At 36.1% G+C, this 12,213-nt stretch overlaps 1 protein-coding gene across 17 annotated transcripts in view; it reads left to right on the plus strand.

Annotated features, from left to right (window-relative positions):
* Positions 1 to 12,213, plus strand: part of CADPS2 (calcium dependent secretion activator 2) — a 741,873-nt gene that overhangs the window by 395,549 nt on the left and 334,111 nt on the right. For all 17 annotated transcript variants that reach the window (XM_072652868.1, XM_072652877.1, XM_072652869.1 and 14 more), the window contains exon 7: positions 11,198 to 11,309. In XM_072652868.1, the coding sequence (XP_072508969.1) occupies positions 11,198 to 11,309 (112 nt within the window). The remainder of the gene's footprint in view (positions 1 to 11,197; positions 11,310 to 12,213) is intronic.

Genomic DNA, 12,213 nt, shown 5'->3' on the forward strand with positions numbered 1-12,213 from the left:
TATTCCAGAAGTCAAAGGAACTAGGATTAAAACCAAGAAAATTAACAAAAGTTACTTGAGGCCTATTAATGGGCAGGGAAGATCTAATTAACATTACATTAACCAGGACATTTATGGAGAATCAGAGAAAGGTGTCTGAACTGGGGAGCTGGAGCATCTTTTTTTTTCAAACTGGCCTCTATGTGGTGTACTGAAAGAGGACTTGGAGGGGCCCTCTAGGCCAGGGGTTTCTAACTTTTTTGTGTGTAATGGACACCTTTTGAAGAATGGTGAATCTGTGTACCTCATCTCAGAATAATATTTTTAAATGCATAAAATAAAATATGTAGGATTATGAAGGAAACTAAATATTTTGAAATGGATATCAAATATTTTTTAAAACTTAATCATGGACCTCAAGTTAAGAACTACTAATCTATTTCAGCCTCCTCATTTTACAGATAAGAAAAATGAATGCCAAGAAAGTTAGATGATTCGCCTAAGGAGGCAAAGCTAATGAATATGAGAGGCACCATGATAAGTTTTCCTAAAATATTTTTTCTAGTAATTTCATTTCACAATTAAAAAGGTTTCAGTGGTCCCATTGAAGTATAAATTCTTTACCTTGAAATTTAAGCTTCTTGCCTTCTTCGCTCTTCTTCCTTTTTACCCCCTTACATATATCATAGTTAAATTGGACTAATCAACATTTTCAAAATATACTCTGCCTCTATTTGCTTCTATCCAGAATTCCCTTTTCCCCATCAACACGATTTTTAAAAAATCCTGACCTCTTCAAGGCCCAGTTCAAATGACTATTCTTCCAGGAAGCCTTCCCTGATGAACCTAGATAAAAGTAATTGCTCTTTTAGTTGAATTATAGTTGCACCATGGATGTATGAGTGTTATAGCATGTTGCTTTACATTATAGCTATTTATTCGTGAATAAGCACTTAAGTGCTTAGTATGTGCCACATATTGTGCTAAATGCTGGAGAAACAAAGGGAAAAATATGGTCCTTGACTAGGCCCAAATGGGAATAAAACTATGCATACACTTTCACCTAGCAATAACACTGCTAAGTCTGTATCTCAAAGAGATTTTCACACACACACACACACACACACACACACACAATTATTTATAGAAGCTTTTTTGTGGTGGCAAACAGCTGGAAATGGAGGGGATGCTCATCATCTGGGAAATGGCTGAACAAGATGTGTTATATAATTGTGATGGAATACTCTTGTGTTGTGAGAAATGACAATGAGGTGATTTAAGAATAAACATATCAAGACCTATAAGATCTATAAGAAGTAATGCAAAGTAAAATGAAAAACACCAGATCACTGTGCATAGTAAGAGCAAAGTTGTAATGATGACCAATCAACTGTGAATGACTTGGCTATTCTAATTGATACAGTGATCCAAGACAATTCCAAAAGACTTATAATGAAAAAGGCTATCCACCTCCAGAGAACTGATAAACTTTGCAAATTGAAGCACAGGTGGTTGTGGAGAGGAAACTCAGAAGTCAAGTAACTGGCTGGGAAAATACTCAAAAAAGGAAAAAAAAAATAGGCCCATAGAAGGTTATTTTCTTGGGGAACAAGTGTCTCCCCCCATACTTTCAGATGAGGAAGAACAAGGCATACTGTCCAAGGGAGTCAAGACCTCTACCTCCAGGGCCTCCAAAGAGAACTTAAACTGGTCTCAGTCAATAGAAGACCTTAAAAAACAAGTTAGCAGCGTACTAAAGGAGAACCAAAAAAATGCTGAGGAAAATTAACAGCTTTAAAAAGAGGCTAACTCAATTGGAAAAAGAGGTCCAAAAAGCCAAGGAGGAGAAGGAGGTTTTAAAAAGTAGAATTAGCCAAATGGAGGAGAAGATTCAAAAGCTTACTGAACAAAATAATTGTTGAAAGAGAGAATTGAGTTCAGGGAAATGAATGAGTATGAGTTAAACCAAGCAGTTAGTAAACAAAACCAAAAATTTGAAATTAGAAGATAATGTGAAACATCTCATTGGAAAAAAACTGACCTAGAAAATAGATTCAGGAGAAACAATTTAAAAATTATGGGACTACCTGAAAACCATGATCAAAAAAAGAGCCTAGATATTATATTCTATGAAATTATCAAGGAAAACTACCCTGATGTTCTAGAATCAGAGGGCAAAATAAATATTGAAAGAATTCATCAATCACCTCCTGAAAGAGACCTGAATAGAGAAACTCTTAGGAATATTGTGACCAAATTTCAGAGTTCCCAGATCAAGGAGAAAATACTGCAAGCAGCTAGAAAGAAACAATTTGAGTACCGTGGAAATACAATCAGGATAACACAGGATCTGGCAGCTTCAACATTAAGGGATCGAAGGGCTTGGAATGGGATATTTCAGAGGTCAAAGGAACTGGGATTGAAACCAAGAATCACCTACCCAGCAAATCTGAGTATAATACTTCAAGGGAATAAATGGTCATTCAGTGATATAGATGACTTTCAATCATTCATATTGAGGAAAAGACCAGATCTGTTTAGAAAAATTTGACTTCCCAAGACAAGAATCAAGAGAAGCATGAAAAGCTAAACAGGAAAGAAAAATCATAAAAGACTCTCTAAAGCTGAACTGTTTACATTACCACATGGAAAGAAAATATTTTTAACTCTTGAATATTTTCTCAGTGTTTGGGTAGATGGAGAGATTGTACACACACACACACACACACACACACACACACACATACATGTAGATAGAGAGTACAGGGTGTGTTATATCAGAAGAGATGATATCCACACACAAAAATAAAATAAAAATTAAGGGATGAAGGAGGAAAATACTGGGAAGAGAAAGGGAGAAATGGAATGGGGTAGGCTATAACTCACAAAAGAGATAAGAAAAATCTTATTCAATGGAGGAGAAAAGGGAGAACGGGAGAGGGGAAAAATGAAGCTAGTTTCTCCACATGTGGCTGAAGGAGGGAATAACATGCTCACTAAATTTGATATGAAAATTTATATCACACCATACAAAAGTAGGAGGGGAGGCAACAAGTGGGGTGAGGGGAATATTAGAAAGGAGGGAAAATGGGAGAAGGGAGTCACTAGAAATAAACACTTTCAAGAAGGGACAAAGTCAATTATGGGGAAAAAATAAGGAGGGATAGAGTAGGACAGAGGGCAATATAATTAGTATTACATAACATGATTATTATGGAAGTCTTTTGCAAAAGAACACATATTTAAACTGTATTGAATTGCTTCCCTTCTCAGTGGGGCTGGGGAGGGAGGGGGGAGGGAGAGAAGTTGGAATTCAAAGTATTAGCAACGAATGTTGAGAATTTTTATTGCATGTATTCGGGAAATAAGAAATACAGGGAATGGGGTATAGAAATTTATCTTGACCTACAAGAAAAGAGAGAAGATGGGGATAAGGGAAGGGTGGGGTGCGATAGAAGGGAGGGTACACTGAGGGAAGGAGTAATCAGAATGCAAGGTATTAAGAAGCAGGGGGAGGGGAGTGATGGGGAGAAAAATTGGACATGTTACAAGGTGAGGTAAAAGCAATTAGTATTAAAACAATTAATTGAATTAATTACTGAGAATAAATCAATGACATCTTTAGTTTTGGGGAAAGAATTTTAGTCTAAATTTCCTAGAGGAAGGTAACCTTGAGTAAAATTTGGCATTGATGGAAAAGTTAAGGTTTTAATGGTAAATTTGATTTTATGATTGCTAGTTAATCAGGAACTAGAACATGTATAGAAAGGCATGTAAGCCACTTAAGACTTGTTCCTTAGCCAAAGTGAAATTATAATCATATTTGAAACCTAGTTACCAGAACTTGCCATTTTTTAGATGCTATGGGACTATTAAGTGACTGTTCTTCTGAGTCTAACTCCAGGTATGGGTAGCAAGAAAGGCAATCTGAGCCTCCAACCCATGATGTCAGTAAACTGGTGAGATGGTGATATGAACTGCAAAAGGTGATCTCATGGGAAGGGTGGGAGAGCGGCTGTTCAGCCTGGGCTGAGGTAGGATTCTCCTGACTCAGTTTCTCCACTGACACCTGGCAGACCTTAAGCCTAACTGAATGCAAGTGGATAATCTAATCCTGCCTAGAACTGACATGAAGTTGGGGAGATACAATATCTCGCCACGTCCCTACTCTTGGTGGCAATTTCCTATAGTCAAAAGGTTTGTAAGCTTAATACCAGATCTATTCAATTATAGATTATTGGTAGGGGAACATCTGAGGTTAAGTCTAAAATTAAGCTGCTAGGCATAGGACTTTAGACCAACAACAATAAGTTAGGGTCCTTTAATGCTTAGTAATAATGTGGAGACAATTAGGTCAAGAGCTTGTGAAGTTAGCAACATAAATATTATTTGTGTCTCAGTTGGTTAATATTTTAAAAAAAAATTCTTTTGTGGTCCATATTGTAAACGCTTTAAAAAGAAGTATCACCTGGCTGAATGTTCGAATTTTTATCTGTTTTAAACTGTGTTAAAAATTAAAAATAAAATTTAAAAAAAATTATCAAGAAAAACTGCCCAGATATCCTAGAACCAGAGGATAAAATAGAAAGTGAAAGAATCCAGTGATCACCTCTTGAGAGAGATTCCAAAAGGAAAATTTCTAGGCATGTTGTACCAAATTCCAGAGTTCCCAGGTCAAGGAGAAAATATTGCAAGCACCTGGGAAGAAATAATTCAAGTATTGTGGAAATATAATCAGGATAATACAAGATCTAGCAGCTTGTTTGTTAAGGGATCAAAGGGCTTGGAATATGATATTCCAGAGCTCAAAGGAGCTAGGATTAAAACCAAGAATTACCTACCCAGCAAAACTGAGTATGATTCTGGAGGGGCAAAAATGAACATTCAATGAAATAGAGGATAGTCAAACATTCTTGATGAAAAGAGCTGAATAGAAAATTTGACTTTGAGATACAAGAATCAGGAGAAGAATGAAAAGGTAAAGAGGAAAGAGAAATCAAAAGGGACTTATTAAAGTTGAGATTTTTACATTTCTACATGGAAAGATGATATTTATAACTCATGAGACTTTGTTTACTATTAGGGTATTTGGAGGAAGTATAGATAGATAGATAGATAGATAGATAGATAGATAGATAGATAGATAGATAGATAGATAGATGGCACAGAATGAGTTGAAAATGGTGGGATGATATCTAAAAAATAAAATTTAAGGAGTGAGAGGAATATATTGGGAGTTGGAGAAAGGGAGAAATAGAATAGGGTAAATTACCTCAGATAAAAGAGGCAAGGAAAAGATTTCACAATGGAGGGGAAAATGGGTAAGGTGAAAGGGAATGAATGAATCTTATTCTCATCCAATTTGGCTTAGGGAGGAAATAACATGCACATTCAATTGGTTATCTTTCCCTACAGGAAAGTAAGGGGGAAGGGGATAAGAGGATGATAAAAGGGAGGGGAAATTGGGGAAGGGAATAGTCAGAAGCAAAAATTTTTGAAAAGGGACAGGGTCAAAGGAGAAAATGAAATAAGTGGGGGCAGGACAGGATGGAGGGAGATATAGTTAGTTTTTCACAGCATGAATTATGGAAGTGTTTCACATAACAACACATGTGTAATCTATACTGAATAACTTACTTTCTTAATGAGGTTGGGTGGGGAGGGAAGAAGGAAGAGAATTTGAAACTTAAAAGTTTTAAAAACAAATGTTAAAAAAATTGTTTTTATATGTAACTAGAAAATAAGATGTATAGGAAATGGGGTATAGAAATCTATATTGCCCTATAAGAAGGTAAGGGAAAGGGTATAAGGAGGTGTGTGTGATAAAAGGGAGTGCAGACAGGGTGAAGGGATAAACAGAATACATGCCATATAGGGATGGGGGGAGGGGAGAGATGGGAAGAAAATTTGGAACTCAAAATCTTGTGGAAATGAATGTTGAAAACTAAAAATAAATTAATTTTAAAAAACATAAACAAAGCTTCCCTATCAAATTTCAGCAATCCTAATGAAATTCGAGTAAGCAACATGATTTTAGATTGTGCTGTAGTTGCTAAATAAATACTTGATAACTGACCAAAAATAATATTGTTCCTGTCCTCAAGAAATGGGCACCTAGGTGGCACAGTGGATAGAGGGCCAGGTCTGGAGTTGGGAAATCCTGAGTTCAAGTTTGGCACAGTTACCAGCTGTGTGACCCTGAGCAAATTGCTGAATCCTGTTTGCCTCAGTTTCCTCATCTGTAAATTAATCTGGAAAAGAAAATGGCAAACTATGTAACAGTATCTTTGCTAAGAAAATCACAAATAGGGTCACAAAGAATCAAACACAATTGAAACGACTGAACAACTTCAAGAAACCCATTCAAATGGAAACAGCATGTTAGCAACTATACATACATACGTACACACATATGTCTATATATGTATAAATGTATACACACAAGTTATGGATAGTGGAAGTGGGTATTATTCTCAGAAAAAGACACTCATAGCAGTAGAGGATGGGGGAGATTGGAAATAACTTCTTGGAGAAGATGAGATTTGAGCTGAGCTTTGAGGAAAACCGGTTAAATCAGGAGGTGATGGTGGGAAGGAGGAGCATTCCAGACATGGACAACAGCCAGTGAAAAGCCTCAGCGTCGGGAGTGATGGGCTGTCTGTCACGTTCAAGGGACGACAGCAAGCCCCATGTTATTGGATTGTAGTGTACGTGGAGAGCATATGAAAATTAGAAAGGTAGGAAAAGGCCAGGTTTAGAATATTTTGTACTGGAAAGGTGGGAAGAAGTGGTGTTTGGATGGTTTTAAATGCCAGAGGATTTCATGCTTGATACTGGAAGTAATAGGTAGCTGCTAAAATGTGCTGAGTACTAGCATAATGTCATACTACTACTAGAAATATTGGTAATGCGTTTATTTGTATTAGTATAATCAAGTGCCTCTGATTGAATAATGTGATTAAAGAAGATCTTCCCCATCCATTAATAGGCCTGGGAAGATTTGTAGGAAGGCCCACACCTTTTGCTCTCAAGGGTTGTGATGCCCTCTGGCTCTGAAAAGTGGATAAAGACCCTGAGGAGAGGTTTTACTCTGGAGTGTACTCACTGGAAGTGTTTGTTTGGCCAGACAAGACTGTGGGCAGCTGCTAAGGAGCCCACCGGCTTTGAAAAGCCAGATACTGGTGCTTCTCTCTCTGATAGCTACGTATGTATGTCATGGTCAGACCATTGGATCTGTCTGTTGATCTGTCATGTATGTATTGTTTATGTCAGGCAGCTGGCTGTTGATTTTGATCTCTCTGTATTTTCTCTGAAGTTCAGGGTGCTGACTTTTTCTCCTGAACTAACTGAACGATACATGTGCTTGATTAAAGTGATTGTTGACCCCCCAAAAGTTGCCTTTCCTTCTAGAAAAACAAATTTAAGAAACTGTGATAGCAGGCCCTCCCCTGGATGTGTCAGGGTCCTTGCTGATACGGGTGATAAAAGGCCTGCCTGCATCAAGTTGCCAGCTATGTGATTGGAGAGAAGGGAATATATATGAGACATGTTATGAAAGTAGAAAGTGCAAGACTTGGCAGTACATTTCAGTGTCCCTATTAGACTATGAACTCCTTAAGGAAAGAGACAGTGTTTTATTAAAAACCATTTAAATACATCAAAATATTTTAATTCGGTGTTATTTTAAGTTTCAAATTCTCTTTCTCCCTCATCCCCCTCCCCACACTGAGAAGGCAAGAAAAACAAAACCCATTGCAAATACACATAATCAAGTGAATCAAATTCCTGAAAATCAACATTCACTAGATGGAATCTACAGGTGAATGAATCTACATTCATCTTCACTACCAAGTGCAGATTAGGGCCAAGTCATTGCAGTTCTGGAGATGTTCAAAGGTTTCATAATTTTATTGGAATGAAGAGGCTACAGACAGCAATCAAAAGCTCGGTGCTTAAGTTGAGCTGGTATCTAAGGGAATCTTTCCTAATCATTTAGATTAGATCTATTTACTTCAAAATTCCTCCTAATGAATGTTGCAAATTCTCAATTGCTCCAGAAAAATGTCATATTTTATTTCTCCCTATTTCAGTCTTTGGATTACTCTCTGTCATTGGGACTATGCTCAAAGTCTGGGATGAATCCATATACCTTCCTCTTTTTTTTATTTATGAAAATCTGCATCTTTCTGTGAGCTGAGTGGACAAGAAATGGCAGAGGGAATTCAAGAAACACTTTTTACAATTGAGAAAAAGGAAAGAAAAATCCCTGGTCAGGTTGAGGGAAGTAGAAATTGTATTTATTTTTCTACCTCTTTCTATACCACTCTTTCTCTGTGATGACAGTGGGAGAAGGAAAGAGGTCAAGCAGGGGCACTTTTCTGTGTCTGCAGACTTACTGTGCCTCTGACCTATGAAAACAAAGTATATAATAAAATGGTGAGATTATTCAGTCGACTTGGTGTCTAATTAAATCTTCCCTCAGCAGAGGCTGTGGCTTCAGAACCTATCAGGAGAGATGTGGTCAACGCTACCTCACTGGTTTTGTATTTTATTGTTCTGTTACCAAGCCTCAAACCGGGCTCAGCAAGGCCACGTTAGAAACAGGGGATCTTATGGAAGAGTCAGGTTTCATCAGGAAGATAACAAGCTCCGATATGGATGGGCTGAGTTTGAGCTGCCACTTATAAGTAAAGATGTCTAACAGGTCATTGCATAGGTAGAACTGGAACTCGAGGGAGAGATCAGGGTTAATAAGCTATATCAGACTTATTTGCATAGAGAGATAATTATGATTTCATCAATGTAAATATGCCCACCACCAATGTACAATCCTGTAGTGCCTAATTATTGTCCTAATAAGTCCAAAATAATGATAATGATCATTAATAACAATAATGATGATAATAATTGTATATTCAACCTGATATTGAGCTTCTCTAAGCTTAGGCAGTTAAAAGATATGCAAAGCGTCCCAAAAATCTTAATTTGGTTTTTGGTTTTAATTGCTTAAAGTGTCAGTATGATAGTAAGCTTTCATTGCTTAATTACTGCCACTGTACTCAAAGCCTTTTTAAGATTGGCATAGCTAACTATGGCTTGTATTCTACTGGCATAACTGAAAAAAAAAAAAGAAAAACCAGAATCATCTCTACCCCACAATGAAGCAATGGAATAGGATGTAGTGGAGATACCTATGTATTATAGATTAAGAGAAGTTTATTACAGGGGATCTTCTTTAGATTTTTAACCAAGTTATTTACCATGTCTCATTTATTTTGTTTACTACTCATAGCCTATATTTTGCAGTCTCCATTTTTGTTCAAGAATATCTTCATGTTATATATAGAATTATAAAAGGAGTAGCTAGGTAGTGCAGTGGATAGAGCACCAGTGCAGGAGTCAGGAGGACCTGAGTTTGAGTCTCACCTCAGACACTTGACACTCACTAGCTGTGTGACCTTGGGCAAGTCACTTAACCCCAATTGCCTCATCCTGGGTCATCTCCAGTCATCCTGATGAATATCTGGTCACTGGATTCAGATGACTCTGGAGGAGAAGTGAGGCTGGTGTGCTGCACAGCCCTCCCTCACTCAAAAAACAAAGTCAAGTGCAAGTCATGTCATTGTTTCTCTGATGGGGTGGTCTTCTTCGGAAACAAAGGACGAACACATACACAGAATTACAAAAACAGTACTTTGTTACTCATTCCTTTTGCTTTCAGTCTAATTGGCTAACACTACTTTCTTGTCATTAACTTTGGTTTTATCATTGGCAAATGGATTTGTTTTCTGAATATGTGATCTTACTCCCATAGTCACAAAAGTAAAAAGACTTACTTTATTCAGTTGTATGTTGAGTTTTATGTCTTAAGTGTCAGGATTTGAAAAAAGATACCATAGTAGACATAATTGTTGGTCCCATTTCGTTAGAAATTGCAAGAGGAAAGATTTCTGTGGCATATTTTCACAGTATAAAGATTCAGACTGTTTCATGGAAGATGCAAAATTCTTTTATTTTTTTACAAACTAATAGTAAATTCAGCATTTCTTTTTACTTGGTGACTTTTTCATGTATATTTTTACCTTGTTTATGTGTATTCTACTTCCTCTTGTAAAACATGGTATTTTGATCTATGATCTTTCCTTCCAGCTGTGCTGACTCTCATGTAGCTTATAATCTGAACTTCTTAGAAGTAATATTTGATAAGATATCTTGTGATGGAAGTGATTTTTAGGACACGTATTTACAATTAGATCTCTGTCATGCAAGCCTGCAAATGAGCTGAAATAGATTTGTGTGAAATAAAGGAAAGATGCTACTAATTAAAAGATAAGCCAAGAAAACATGTTATTTTCCTACAATGATTTGGAAAGCCAGATGTCGCCAGACTTATTTCGTTCCTGTGAGAGCTTATTGGGAAATTAACTGCAAGACATTAAGATATTAATATTGCATTTTCTTTTCTTTTGTGTCAGAATTGAAAAATAAAAACCATACAAAACAGTGCATAGAAATGATTCAAGACAATATTTTAAAGGAAGAAAGCATATGTTTTCTAAGGAGGCCCCAAGAAAAAGGTGGAAAAAATGTTCAAAACTCAAAGGTCTTCCCAGAAGATTAGTATCATTTATAAAAGAGCAACATTATTTTTTAGTCTTATGTGGAAAAAATATTGAGCAAATGCTCAATTGCAGAGTCTGAACTCTAATTGCTACCTTTACTTGAGCTGAACATACCATTACTCTTAGTTTGTGAACTTAGAATGAGCAGCTTCAATTTTTTGTTACTAATAAACTTCTAAAGCTGATATTTTTCACTGCCTACCTTTATTTGCTCCCTCAGTGGGTTCTTACTGGAGAGTCAAATTACTTTTAATGAATATCAAGTAAACTTTTAGTTAGTTTAGGCTATTCATTAAAACAAAATTGAGTTATGCATCTGGAGGCTTCATTTTCACTTTTGAACACCTTTGACATAATTAATGCATTTTTGTTTTTAATAGGCTAATTACTGCATAGTGATCTCAAAGTGTTTTTCTTAATGTTACTCCTTCTCCTTGATCATACCATCTGTCAGTTCACAACAATCAAATAGAAAAATTAATCTCATTGAGCCACAGAAGATACTATGTGATTTAACATTGCCTTCTGTGAGTATAAATCTAATGCCAGACAAGATTAAATCTTTCATTTAAGAATTTTCTATTATTTTATTACAGATGGGGAACCCAAGGAGATTTCACTACTACTCATCCTCGGCCAGTGGTCAAAGTCAAGCTCTTCACTGAAAGTACTGGAGTTCTAGCCCTTGAAGATAAAGAATTAGGAAGAGTGAGTTATGATCACTTTACAAATTAAAATATGATAACTAGTCAAAATGTTACAAAACATCTGCCCATATTGGCTGATGCCTGAAAAATTGTTATATAAATGTAATGGCATAGTTCTACACTGTTAAGTATTGACAGATGACTAATTCAAAGAAATGTGCGATCTCCATGACGTGATGTAAAACAAGAAAATCATAGACAAAGGAACAATATATGTAATGATCATAACAGTTTCAATTATATCAAAATTCATCTTAACTCTGGCCAAATACATACCATACTACCAAACGTAAGGAACACACTTCTTCTTTATATTAATAATAAATATTATTTATTATTATATATAATATATTATAACCATTTTTAATCATCTAAATGCATTTGAGTGTTTGTTGGTGAGTACATTTGGTAAGACAAAATGTCAGTTTATTTTTTATAATAAAGTTAAAGCTGTGAACTATAGGGGGCATATGCTTGGGTGAGTAACCATAGTACCTCTTTATAAAGTGAAAAAAAGTATGTAGTCTTAGCCAGTTTCCATGGCCATAGAAGGCCTCTTTAAGCCACGTCACAAATTTGACTGGGTAAAAGAATGTGAATGTCCCAACCCAAGTGAACAGCTTGCCACTATCATAAAACCAATTCAGATCTTATAAGCACCCTCTTCCTATGTGAAAGATATGAGAAGGATATTCTTTCCTTTTTTTTCTTGTGTGAAGAATCTTTGTAGGAGGACTCTTAAACACTTTATTTCTCTGCTTATAAAAGTACCTGTCAATCATGATTTAACAATGACAATGTTATTAACATATTTTCATATTTGAATGAAAATACACTAACATATTTCCTGTTTATTCATTCTTAGCGTATTACTCTCAAATGGCCAGTATCTGCCCCTATCCTTA

The sequence above is a fragment of the Notamacropus eugenii genome, chromosome 3 (genome assembly GCF_028372415.1).
Source record: "Notamacropus eugenii isolate mMacEug1 chromosome 3, mMacEug1.pri_v2, whole genome shotgun sequence".
Taxonomy (NCBI): domain Eukaryota; kingdom Metazoa; phylum Chordata; class Mammalia; order Diprotodontia; family Macropodidae; genus Notamacropus; species Notamacropus eugenii.